Source organism: Myotis daubentonii, chromosome 5 (genome assembly GCF_963259705.1).
Source record: "Myotis daubentonii chromosome 5, mMyoDau2.1, whole genome shotgun sequence".
Lineage (NCBI taxonomy): Eukaryota > Metazoa > Chordata > Mammalia > Chiroptera > Vespertilionidae > Myotis > Myotis daubentonii.
Window position 1 is genome coordinate 26,012,994 of NC_081844.1, and position 13,603 is coordinate 26,026,596.

Sequence of the window (13,603 nt, forward strand, 5' to 3'; positions counted from 1 at the left end):
TTAGGATCTCCAGCCAGGTTCTGTAGCCATGTTCCCTCGCTAGGTTCTCCAGCCAGGTTCTGTCTGAGATCTCCAGCCAGGTTCGGTCACCAGGTTCTAGTCAGTCTCTCTTGCCAACCTCTGCAGTCAGGTTCAGTCCAGGATCCCTTGCCATGTTCTCTCCATCGAAGCTCCTCCATCTCCAGGTTCCGCGTAGGTTCTGTCTTCTGAATTCTGTCTCCTGAGTTCTGTCTCTCTCTGTCTGGTTACATCTGTATTTATACCAGTTGATTCAATCCTATCAATCTCTATTACAAAGGTTAGGGCGCTTCTAATCTCCATTCCAGGGAGTAAAGATTATGTAGCTTAAGCATGATTGTTCATAGTTAAAGTGATTAATTACCCGCCTGGCACTTAGTTGAGAGGTTTTATTCCCTCCCTAACTTCAGGGGAAAATCCCTACCTGGGGATTCAACCTTTCTCGGAGAGGTGACCTTGGTTAAAACACAGTGCCAAGAAGGTGAGCAAACATATTAAGAACCATATGCCATATATGCCAGTTCCCTTGAAACAGCAAGCATGGACCGGCTCCCGGCAATTTCACTGAGTTTAACCTCTGAGTCCATTCATGCTGTTGCAAAAGGTAAGGTGTCATTTTTTCTTACAGCCAAGTAATATTCCATTGTATATATGTACCACTTCTTTATCCCCTTGTCTATTTTTTAAATACATTTTATTGATTTTTTTACAGAGAGGAAGGGAGAAGGATAGAGAATCAGAAACATTGATGCGAGAGAAACATCAATCAACTGCCTCTTGCACACCCTCTACTGGGGATGTGCCCTTCACTGGAATCGAACCTGAGACCCTTCAGTCGCAGGCCAAAGCTCTAGCCACTGAGCCAAACCAGTTAGGGCAGTTTTAGTTTTAATTTGTATTTTTCTGATGAACAGTGACACTGAACATCTTTTCATATGTCTTTTGGCCATCTGTAATGTACATCCTCTTTGGAGATTCAGGTCGTCTGCCATCTTTTAATTGGATTGTTTATTTTCTTGTATATATTGTGTAAGAACGTGGTCTAGGTTTCATTTTTTTGCACGCATTTTCCAATTTTCCCAACAGCATTTATTGAATACACTGTTTTCACTTCATTGTGTGTATTTGTCTCCTTTGTCATATATTAATTTACCATGTAAGGGTGGACTTCCTTGTGGGCTCTCTGTTTCTTCCATTGTTCTATATGTCTGTTTTTATGCTGGTACCATTCTGGTTTAATTGCTATAGCTTTGTAGTATAGTTTCATATCAGTTATTGTGGTATCTCTGACTTTGTTATTCTTCCTCGAGATAGCTATGGTTATTTGGGGTCTTTTGTGGTTCCATATAAAATTTTGAATTACTAATACTTTTTTAAATACATTTTTGTTGATCTCAGAATGGAAGGGAGAGAGACAGAAACATCAATGTTAAGAGAGAATCATCAATCGGCTTCCTCCTGCATGCCCCGCACTGCGGATCAAGCCTGCAATCCGGGCATGTGCCCCTGACCGGAACCAAACCCAGGACCCTTCAGTCTGCAGGCTGACACTCTATCTACTGAGCCAAACCAGCTAGGGACACAGTTTGAATTATTCCAATCCTGTGCAAAACATCATTGGTATTTTGATAGGAATTGCACTGAATCTATAGATCACCTTGGGTAGTATGGACATTTTAATGATGTCAATTCTTCTTATCCATGAGTATAGTATTTACTTCCATTTATTTGTATCTTCTTCAATTCCTTTCCTTGGTGTATTATAATTTTCTCTGAGTACAGGTCTTTTACCTTCTTGGTTAAATTTATTCCTAGGGATTTCATTTTTTTATGCCAAATCCATTTTAATCTTATGGGTCTACCATCCTATATGGGGTGTGTTGTTGACCATATGTTGTTATGTGGCTCATGACTGTATTAAGTTTTGCTTTTGGTGATGTGACTTTACACAAGTGATTTATTGTGTGCCCATTGACACTTTTTAAAAAATAGAATAGACGCAAATTTTAATTGTTTATTTTCCCAGAGTCAATAAATGGCTGTTATTAAAAAGTGTATTGTGTGTGTGCGTGTGTGTATTTACAGGTAGCTAATAACCACCTGGGTGTAATTTGCATAAACGTTTTGTGCCTCTCTTTCCAGGATCTTTTCTGGGGAACAGAAATCCTATGAGAAGTCCTTCGGTTGGTTCCTCTTGGGTATCTTTCTGGATGCAGCACTTCCTCTCCCCAAGTTTGTCACCTTTAAATATTTATTCACTTTATTTTAGTCTCAGGTTTTTAATGAATAACAAGTTAAAATAAAGTATAAAATATTTTCAAGTATTCTGGACACAAGTGCCTCTCAGAGAAATAACATATTTTATCGCTACATTGCATGTATTAAATTATTGTTTGGCTTGCTTCTTCCAAGTGTTGGTAGGAATATTACAAGCTCTATTATTTCGAGTGAGTCAAATAGATTATTAGAGTTTATACTGGAGGTGTTGAAGTATGAGTAATAATTTATAAAATAAATTCTTGCCAGAACCGGTTTGGCTCAATGGATAGAGCATCGGCCTGCGGACTCAAGGGTCCCGGGTTCGATTCCGGTCAAGGGCATGTACCTTGGTTGCGCGCACATCCCCAGTGGGGGACGTGCAGAAGGCAGCTGATCGATGTTTCTCTCTCATCGATGTTTCTGGCTCTCTATCCCTCTCCCTTCCTCTCTGTAAAAAATCAATAAAATATATATTTTTTAAAAAACATAAAAAATAAAATAAATTCTTGCTATGGGAACAATAATTAATTAACATTTTATTACTCATATTTTTAATATTTTCTTTTGTTTTTAAGTAAGGCCCTTTAACTTTTCTCGTAAAACTGGTTTAATGGCACTGAACATCTTTACCTTTTTCTTCTCTGGGAAAGTCTTTATCTGTTTTTTGTTTTTAATTCTGAATTTTAGTCTCACTGGGTAGGGTAATCTAGGTTGTAGGTCTTTTCATTACTAGGAATATTCCATGCCGGCCCTAGCCAGTGTGGGTAAGTTGGTTGGACATTGTCCTGAGCACAGAAAGGTTGCCAGTTTGAGTCCTTGTCAGGGCACATACCCATGTTGCTGGTTCCATCCCTGGTCATGTAGGTGTGGGCGGCAACCAATTCATGTTTCCCTTCCACATTGATGTCTGTCTCTCTCTCTCTCTCTCTCTCTCTCTCTCTCTCTCTCTCTCTCTTTCTCTCATCAGTAAAAATTTCCAGGCTTGCCCTAACCAATTTGTCTCAGTGGGTAGAGTGTCAGCCTGCAGACTGAAAGGTCCTAGGTTTGATTCAGGCCAAGGGCGTGCACCTTGGTTGTGGGCACATCCCTGTAAAGTTGCTATTAAGAATCCATCTGACACTTTTATGGGATTTCCCTTGTATGTAACCAGCTGGTTTTCTCTTACTGCTTCTAAGATCGTCTTTGTCTTTGATCTTTGGCAATTAAATTATGATGGGTCTTAAAATAGGCCTTTGGTTCATCTTGCTTGGGACTGTCTGTACTTCCTGGACTTCTGTCTATTTTCTTTTGCCAGATTATGGAAATTTTCAGTAATTATTTTTTAAAAAGTTTCCAATTCTTTGCTTTCTTTCGTCTCTTCTGCTATCCCTATAACACAAATGTTGTTATGCCTGATGTCATCTCAGAGCTCCCTTAAACTATTTTCAATTTTCAAAAATTGATTTTAGAGACAAAAAGAAAACATTGATTTGTTATTTTACTCATCTATGCATTCATTGATTGCCTCTTACTTGTGTCCTGACTGGGAATCTCACCTGCAACCTTGGGATAGCGGGACAACTCTCTAACTAGCTAAGCTACTTGACAAGGGCTGCATTTACATTTTTCTAATAAGGGAATGCTTTTCCTGTTTTATAAAAATATTTTATTGCTCTACCTGGTTTATCTCAGTGGATAGAGAGCATCGGCCGGCAGACTGAAGGGTCCCGGTTTTTATTCCGATCAAGGGCACATGTATGGGTTGTGGGCTCAATCTTTCATGTGGGGTGTGCAGGAGGCAGCTGATCAATGATTCCTTCTCATCATTGATGTTTCTTTCTTTTTTTTTTTTCCGATGCAAAAGCATAAGAGTCTTTATTCAAACCCGGGCTTGGCTCCCCTACCCTCCTTACTGACTCAGCAGCAAGTGGCAGAGAGAGCCAGCCCTGTGGGGAGAGGGGTGTTATAGGGGGTTGGAGTAAGGGGAGGAGAAAGGACTGTGGGTTCTGCCGATTGGCCAGGCGCAAGTCGGTGTCTTGTTACACAGGACGTGGTATATCTATGGCGTGCACTTCCCTTGATTGTCATTGGTTAGTTTAAAGAAGTCCTGGGTGTGTCTAGCAGATGCTTGGGCTTCCAGGAAGAAGCTCCTTGCGGAGCACATGGCTGCCCAAAAATGGAGGATCCAGGGTAAGATGGAGGGCATAGTCCTTACTCTGGGGCAAGATGGAGAGCATAGCCCTCGCCCTTTCATTCCCCCCTTTGTCTTGGAACTTCTGGCTCAATCATGAGGCGGACGCTTCTTGACAAATTGGACTAGTCAAGGGCCAGAAGTCAACAGCAGTAGGAGGATTACAAGGGGTCCGGCGAAGTCCGCTCTCTTCTTGAGGGTGATCTGCAGCGGGTGTGTCTGGTTAGAGGTCATCTTCCACTCAGGCTCCCTGCTGTCCTGGGCACAGAAGGAGCTGGGCTTGTGACCTGGCAGAGACAAACGCGGTCAGTCATACTCTCCGGATCAGGGGTTCCTCGAGGGTCTTGGGGATTCCGGACAAGCCCCCAAATGTTATGCCCAGATTTCAGGATCCCCAAGAAATCACACCAGGGAGCCAGCCAGGTCTGATGCAAAAGGATAAGAGTCTTTATTCAAACCCGGGGTTGGCTCCCCTACCCTCCTTACTGACGCATTAGCAAGTGGTAGAGAGAGCAATATTTCTATCTCTCTTTTTCTCCCTTCATCTCTGAAATCAAAAATGTATTAAAAAGAATATTTTATTAACTTTTACTAAGCCATCTAATGCTAACTGATAATTGTGTTTTCACATATGGAGAGAATATAGAAAATATTCCATTCTAATATGCCCTTTCAGGTAAACATTGTTGTTACCTTTATTTAGTTACTAGAAGCCTGGTGCACAAAATTTGTGCACTGGAGGGGGGGGGTCCCTCAGCCTGGCCTGCACCCTCTAGCAGTCTGGGAGCCCTTGGGGGCTGTCTGACTGATGCCTTAGGCAGTTAGATATCCTTAGTGCTGCTGCAGACAGTGGAGAAGCTCCCGCCACCAACGTTTTGCTCGCCAGCCATGAGTCTGGCTTAGGGCTTCTGGCTGAGTGGTGTTCCCCCTGTGGGAGTGCACTGACCACCAAGGGGCAACTCCAGCAATGAGCGTCTGCCCCCTAATGGTCAGTGCCCCTCATAGCAACCGGTTGTTCCATCATTAAAACGATTTGCATATTAGCCTTTTATTTTATAGGATATATTATGAATTATTATTATCATGAACATACAAGATTCTATACATTTTTTTCAACCAAATTTTATTTTTTATCATTTTTCTAGATTATTTTTTTAATTATATATGAGTGTTTATTCCAATAATGCCAGCAGTATGGGAAAGCAGCAGGTCATCCACATAAATTTCCTCTACAGCCCCTCATAAGCCAGCTGGTTATGTAAGGTAAGACACAGATTACACAGGGAAATATGGATTATATGTAAGGTATGGGGAAGTAGGGATTACAGGCATGGGGAAGTAGGAGGCTGGGGTGGGACTCCATTGTTTGGGCAATAAGGTTGTTAATCCTTTCATGAGAATGGACCACATTCCAATGTTGACTCCTAATTCCAAGGTTGACTCCCAGGGCCCAGGGGCATACAACTCCCAGCCAGGTCAGAATGACCTTTCTTGAACCAACACAAGAGGATCCTGGTTAATAGAGAATGATTAATGTTTTCCATAATCATAGCTAGTCCCCAGTATTCTATTCCTGCCCCTAACATTTCCCCACTGCCATTTCTTTTTGAAATTAAATCTTTATTGTTCAGATTATTACAGTTGTTCCTCTTTTTTCCTCCCATAGCTTCCCTCCACCCAGTTCCCATCCCACTCTCTGCCTTCACCACCCCCCACTACTGTCCTCATCCATAGGTGTACGATTTTTGTCCAGTCTCTTTCCACATCCCCCACACCCCTCCCCGCCCCAAGAATAGTCAGTCCACTTTCTTTCTATGTTCCTGATTCTATTATAATCACCAGTTCATTCTGTTCATCAGATTATTTATTCACTTGATTTTTAGATTAACTTGTTGATTGATGTGTATTTGTTGTTCATAATTTGTATCTTTACCTTTTTCTTCTTCTTCCTCTTCTTTTTCTTTCTCTCTTTTTTTTTTCTTCCTCTTCTTAAAGGATACCTTTCAGCATTTCATATAATACTGGTTTGGTGGTGATGAACTCTTTTACCTTTTACTTATCTGTGAAGCTCTTTATCTGACCTTCAATTTTGAATGATAGCTTTGCTGGATAAAGTAATCTTGGTTGTAGGTTCTTGGCATTCATCACTTTGAATATTTCTTGCCCCTCCCTTCTGGCCTACAAAGTTTCTGTTGAGAAATCAGCTGACAGTCATATGGGTACTCCCTTGTAGGTAACTGACTGTCTTTCTCTTGCTGTTTTTAAGATTCTCTCTTTGTCTTTTGCTCTTGGCATTTTAATTATGATGTGTCTTGGTGTGGTCCTCTTTGGATTCCTTTTGTTTAGTGTTCTCTGCGCTTCCTGGACTTGTAAGTCTATTTCTTTCACCAGGTTGGGGAAGTTTTCTGTCATTATTTCTTCAAAGAGGTTTTCAATATCTTGCTCTCTATCTTCTTCTGGCACCCCTATAATTCGGATGTTGGTATGCTTGAGGCTGTCCCAGAGGCTCCTTACACTATCTTCGTATTTTTGGATTCTTTTTTCATTTTGCTTTTCTGGTTGGGTGTTTTTTGCTTCTTCATATTTCAAATTTTTGACTTGATTCTTGGGATCCTCTAATCTGCTGTTGGAACTCTGCATAATCTCCTTTATTTCACTCATTGTATGCTTAATTTCTAGTTGGTCCTTTTTCATAACCTTGAGGGTCTCACTAGATTTCTTGAGGGTCTCACTATATTATCCGCAGTCTCACCTGTCTTTTAGAGGGTCTTACTAAATTTGTCGGCGGTTTCCAGAAAGTTCTTGAAAAACCTTAAAAGTGTGGTTTTGAACTCTATATCCAGTAGTTTGCTTTCCTCCATTTCTCTCATTTGTGACCTGTTTCTTTGTCTCCACATTTTTTATGCTTCCCTGTGTTGATAGAGTGGCTTTCTGTGCTAGGTGTCCTATAGGGGCCAGTGGCTCAGCCTCCCCAATTACCTGAGGTGGACACTCTTGGTACACCGCCTTGTGGGCTTTGTGCACAGTCTTGTTGTAGTTAAGCCTTGATTGTTGTAGATATCACTGGGAGGAATTGACCTCCAGGCCAATTGGCTGTGAGAATCAGCTGTGTCTGCAGTGGGAGAACTGTGCTGGAAACACCCCTCTGTGGTATAGCCTAATTTGGACCTTAGCTGCGTTCCTGGAGCTTCATTGGTCCATTCAGGTGGGGGTTGGGTAGGTTAGGACATTCCTGCGGTCTGGTTGGGGACCCAGCTTTACAAGATGGAGGATAGTCAGTTCTGCTTTGTTCTTTCACCCTTGACCGTAATCGAATTGGGACCCTTCAGTCTGCAGGCCAATGGTCTATGCACTGAGCCAAACCAGTTAGGGCGATGTATTGCCTTCTTAACTAGATAGAAAAAATGTCATTGATTCTTCCACTACTGCTTCAAACACCATGTCTATATTTCAGTCAGACAATAAGGAAAAATATTTGTAGGTACAAACAAATATCTGTTCTTCTGCCATGTAAATGTATTTCATGCTTTCTACCACAAAAAGTATCCATTGCTTCCTTGTTTTCATTCTGATATAAGAGGCTGGAGTGCAACTTGGGAGTTCTCCAGTGAACACTGAAACTGGCCCCCACACATGAAGGAAAAGGAAAGACCAAAGAAAGAGACAGACCAGTCCAGATTTTTAAGTGGCAGTTGTAATACGCAAAGGAACTTGCACACCAGGGTGGACTTGGGTGGCCATTAGAGCAGTAGACCTCCACGCTGCCCACCAGAATCTTCAAAGTTTACCTAGAAGCCTTCACTGGGTCACCTGGTCAGATGGGGTCAGCAAGGCATTGTCCTCTCAAACCTCCGTCCTTGAAATGGCTTTAGTTCTCCATCAGTGGGCAGAACATATATCCCAAGGACAGGGATGGGAGGAAGGAATGTCATTGCCCAGCTCATTGGTTGACCAGCTGTGGCATCTTCTCAATGATCCTCCACCAGAGCGGCTACTTGAACCGTGTGTAACTCTGTCCATTAGGGCCATATGCCAAGGCTATGGGGAAAATCTCTCTATACATACAAGGAACTTCTTGTGTCTTTTCAGTGGGGCTCTTTGGCTGAAAAGAGCACCTTGTCGGGTGAGTCTTGAGACCTCATGGTTTCCAAGGTGCAGGTGGATGCAGCCACACTGAGTCTATTCTGGCCCTTGTGTTTGCCATGATGGAGACTACAGGAACCACCCACTCTTACCCCCAAATGTATCACCAATGGATTTCATGTAATCCACTTTTGTCTTCTCTTCAGATTGTGATATATAAAATTAGAGGTCCAATGCCGGAAATTCGTGCAAGAGTAGGCCTTACTTCCCCAGGCTTCTGGCACGAGCTTCCCTCTGGCCGCCTGTAGGACCTAGGATCGGGGCTTCCCTCTCAGCCCCGGCTTCGTCCCGAAGGACATCTGGTCTAATTAGCATATTATGCTTTTATTATTATAGATAAGGCACAAAACTGCCATTCCCTGGAACAATATCTCAATCCATTGACATTTTGCTTCCTGACAATAAACTCACAAAAATTCTCGTGAGGTTTCAATGATTCTTACATTGACAGATGGAACCCAGTTTTCTGATAAACCTCATTATTGCTGGATTCAACAGTGTAACTGTGGTGGCAACAGGAATGGCCCCAGGTGTCTGACTGGGCTCAGACCAAACATGGGTTCAGCAGCCTGGGTACTTGGGTTCTGGCTAGGACAGTGATGGTGAACCTATGACACGCGTGTCAGAGGTGACACGCGAACTCATTTTTTTTGCTTTATTTTTCGTTGTTAAATGGCATTTAAATATATAAAATATATATCCAAAATATAAATCTTTGTTATACTATGGTTGCAAAGACCAAAAAATTTCTATATGTGACACGGCACCAGAGTTAAGTTAGGGTTTTTCAAAATGCTGACATGCTGAGCTCAAAAGGTTAGCCATCACGGGGCTGGGAAAGAAGTAAGAGCAAGACCGAAAGTGTAAGAGAACAGAGGTAGGAGAAGTAATTCTTAGAAGAAATGGGCTTAGGAAAGGACTTAGGGAGGTAAGGGAAGGGCCCTTGGAGCTTGGGAGTGCAAGCTAATGGAAACCTGCCTGGGGGAGGAGGAGAATTGGGGGAGGGAAAGGTACAGATGTGCTCCAGGGAGGGAGAGCTCACTGGGTCCTCCTTCCTAAAGTTTTTAAGGGTGGAGATTTCAGGGGAGGTCCCAGGGGAAGAGCTGAATGGAATATTCTGTAGCTTTCCAGGTGTGTTCATTCAGGGATGTGGCCTCCACTGATGGACAGGCCGGCACCAGGCCAGGGTTCATTATTCAGTGCAGCTGGTCCTGATGTCAGCCCTGGCATTTTGCTGCTTATCTGGGCCTGGAGCTAGAGGAGGAAAAGTCACCCTGGGGACCAGGCCCCACCCTACAATTGGTTGCCCATTGCTACACACCTGGGCTTCCCACCCTGGCGACCTATGTGCCTGGCCCATCTCCTTGCTCTGGGTAGGTCTGTGGAACTGCCCACAAGGCAACCACAAGTAAGGGCTGGCTCATGACCTCAGAGGAGTGTGACTGAATCACCTGTGGGAACACATGTTTTCATGTAAAAAACATTTCATTTTCTAAAGTTAACCATTCTCAATGCACAGAAGTCACTTTCACGCTGGAATTGATGACTTGTTTCTGGTTTCAATGCTCTTTATGGGAATCTGGCTGTGGTTCTGGAAGGTACCACCCTAAGGCATCCCTGGTCCCTGAGCCTGTGCACCTTTTTGGCAAATGCACACGTCAGACTCCAGTTGTCAACAAAGATGAAAATGGAGCCAGATTCATTAGGTGCCTTTTAAGTGTGTGTGTTTGCGAGGAAGGACCACTGTTCCCTGGGGGACTCTCAGCGCTGCCTCTCAGTGCAAACGTCCCTGGACAGGAGATCTGGCCGCTTTGGGCTCAGGCCTGTGCACCTCAGGCGCTAGGGGCAGGTGGTGCAAAGTGTCTGTCATCTGAACTGGGAGCCAGGTGGGTGGAGCTGCTGTGGAGGCCGATGGGTGGGGTTTCTGTGGGGGCGGGTTGTTGGGGCTACGCTACGCTCTGCAACTACGCGGAAGTTCAGTCAGATCGCATCTCCCTTGTTCTGTCCCCAACTGTCCATCTGCGATCTGTAAGGTGGTGGGAGCTGCAGGCGGACTCGGGAGGCCCAGGAACCAGAAATGGTGAGTGTGCGGCCGGGCGCGGGGACGGGAGGAGGGGCGGGTGGAGCCGCCGTGGCGGGACCGTCTCCCCACGGTCAGGTCCGGAGCCTGCGGACCCGAGGCGCCGGGGGCTCCGCCGAAACTGCAGGCTCCTTGGGCTCGCAGGTCGGGGCCCAGCCGGGACCCGGGCGTCCAGTGTGTCCCCGCGGCAGGGCCTTGGGCTGCGGAGCGCGTCTGGGCAGCTCTGCACCCTCATCCCCGCGGCTCCGCAGTCGGTGCGGTGACCACGTGGAGGGCCATTGGGGACAATGGTGACTCGGCCCTGCGGTTCGTGCATGGGAGGAGCTGTGGTCTGTGGGGTCCCCTGTCCCTCCTTCTCCCCCAAAAGGACCCCGTTTTCTCCTGAGTTTTGATGTTTGTGGAGCATGCTCTCAAGTCCACCCTGTCCCCCAGGCCTAGCTCTGCAGCAAATGCCTGCATTTCCAGTCTCTCCCCCAATCCTAACCGCCATCTTCCTTCTCTGAGTCACAGCATCTTATCAGCTATTTGTTTTGTGCTGCTTTTCAAACAGTTAAAAACAAAATTCAACTGAATAAACTGGAAGGTTAACTGGCTGGATTTCCCGTTCCCCATCCCATCCAGTAAATATAATCTCGGAGCAGCTGTTCACAATGGAAGGCGTTTACAACAGGCAGAAAGGAAGTGGCTTTGAGAGGTTATTAGTGAAAGAAAAGAGGGGATTGCTTCAGGCAGGCTCACCCTTCCTTAGGGGAAGGAACAGCAGGAGTCTTTAGACAGATGAGTGTGGAACAGCAAGTTGCAGAGTGACTGGGTTAAAACTTTACTCCTGGGAGAGGTGAAACTGCAGTTACCTACAGTCCTGCACCCCTGAACCTGGGGAGGACATCCTGGGGCAGTTTTGTTGTTTTCAGTTCTCTTACAAACTTGCATGGTGTACCCTGCTACACACCTAGGCCATATGGTGTAGCCTGTGGGTTCTAGGCAACTAACCTGTACAACATGCTACTGTACTGAATGCTGTAGGCAATTGTGATGCAATGGTAGGAAGCATTTATGCAAAGGTGCAGTAAAAATGTGGTGTGCAAGGTAGAAAATGGTACATCCGTGTGGGCACTGACCCTGAATGAGCTCCAGGACTGGAGGCTGCTCTGCAGGCGTCAGTGATTGGTGAGTGAATATGAAGGCCTAGGCTGTTACTGTGCATGACTGTAGACTTCATCACACTGTACACTTAGGCCAGGAAATTTACAAAAAACAGCCCAGGAGGCAATGATGCAATCAAAAGGCACAGTCAACACAAGACCTGTGAGGCTGCTGCCCGCATAAACAGCATACTGCTTCACAGCAAAGTTTTCTGTCACTAAGTAGAAAGCACATAAAGATAAAGAGGATAGCATAGCAAATGCATAAACCAGTTTCTCATCATCAAGTATTCTATGTAGTGACCGTAACTGTGTGTGCTGGACTTTCAGAGGACTGGCAGCCCAGGGAGCTTGTTTACACCAGAGTCATCATAAACATCTGAATAATGCATTTCCCTATGACATTGTGATGGGTGTGACATCACTAGGTGACTGCAGTTTTTCAAATCCACTGTAATCTTTTTTTTATAGAAGATTTTATTTTCCATTAAGTTACAATTGACATATAACATATTAGTTTAAGGTGTACAGCATAATGATTTGATATTTGTATGTATTGTGAAGTGATCACAATAAGTCTAGTTAGCATCTGTCATCATATATACTTACAGAATATTTTTTTCTTGTAAAGAGAACTTCTAGGATTTACTCTTAGCAAATTTCAAATCTGAAATATAGTATTAAGAACTGCAGATACCATGCTGTAAGCTGCATTTCCATGACTTATTTTATAACTGGAAGTTTGTACCTTTTGACACCCATCATCCATTTGACCCTCAGCGCACCCTGTACACCACACCTGGAACCTCTAGCAACCATCAGTCTGTGCTCTGTATCTATGGAGGTGCTTTTTTAAAGGTTCCACAGATAAGTGAGAACACGTGGTATTTCTCTTTTTCTAACTTATTTCACAAAGCATCCTGCCCTCAAGATCCAGGTTGTTACAAGTGGCAGAATTTCTTTTTCTAATCGCTGAATAATACAGTAATAATCCTCTGTGTGTGTGTGCACCATTTTCATTCTTTCTTTTTTTTATTGTTTAACGTACTCCATATATCTTTTTTTAAAAATATATATATTTTATTGATTTTTTACAGAGAGGAAGGGAGAGAGATAGAGAGTTTGAAATATCGATCAGCTGCCTCCTGCACATCTCCTACTGGGGATGTGCCCGCAACCCAGGTACAAGCCCTTGACCGGAATCAAACCTGGGACCTTTTAGTCTGCAGGCCAATGCTCTAGCCACTGAGCAAAACCGGTTTCGGCTCCATATATCTTCTTTTCCCCCTATTTACATCCCACCCTACCCCCAGGACAAGCCCCCACCACCCCAGTGTCACTATGCTTTAATTATGTTCAATTTGTAACAATGAAAATACATCCTGCATATCAGATATGTACATTATGATTCATAACAGTAGCAAAATTAGTTATGAAGTAGCTCGAAAATAATTTTATGGCTGGGGGTCACCACACATGAGGAGCTGTATTAAAGGGTCTCGTCATTAGGAAGGTTGAGAAGCACTGCTTTAGGGTTTTCTGTGTACAGTATCATGTCTTCTGTGAGTAATGAGAGTTATACTTCCTCCTTTGTAACTTGGATGCTTTTTATTTCTTCTACTTGTCTGAACGCTATGACTAGGTTTCCAGTACTATGTTGAATAAGAGTAGTGAAAGCGGACATCCCTGTCTTTTTCCAGGTCAGTTTGAACCAAGCTTTGATCATAAAACAATTTATTTTAGTTCATTGACTATGATGTTGGCTATAGGTTTGTCATATATGGCCTTTAT

General features: G+C 43.9%; 2 protein-coding genes across 4 annotated transcripts in view; both read left to right on the forward strand.

Moving 5' to 3' along the window:
• LOC132234997 (zinc finger protein 791-like) overlaps nt 1-2,534 on the forward strand; it is a 34,705-nt gene extending 32,171 nt beyond the window's left edge. The window contains exon 4 of the mRNA XM_059696677.1: nt 2,161-2,534. Coding sequence (XP_059552660.1) covers nt 2,161-2,287 — 127 coding nt within the window. The 3' untranslated portion in view covers nt 2,288-2,534. The remainder of the gene's footprint in view (nt 1-2,160) is intronic.
• Nucleotides 2,535-10,569: 8,035 nt separating this feature from the next.
• Nucleotides 10,570-13,603, forward strand: part of LOC132234996 (zinc finger protein 709-like) — a 29,869-nt gene continuing 26,835 nt past the window's right edge. For all 3 annotated transcript variants that reach the window (XR_009452963.1, XM_059696673.1, XM_059696675.1), the window contains exon 1: nt 10,570-10,670. Coding sequence is in view for 2 of the 3 variants with exons in the window: in XM_059696673.1 (XP_059552656.1) it covers nt 10,668-10,670 (3 nt within the window). In the remaining variant the exon portion in view is untranslated. The remainder of the gene's footprint in view (nt 10,671-13,603) is intronic.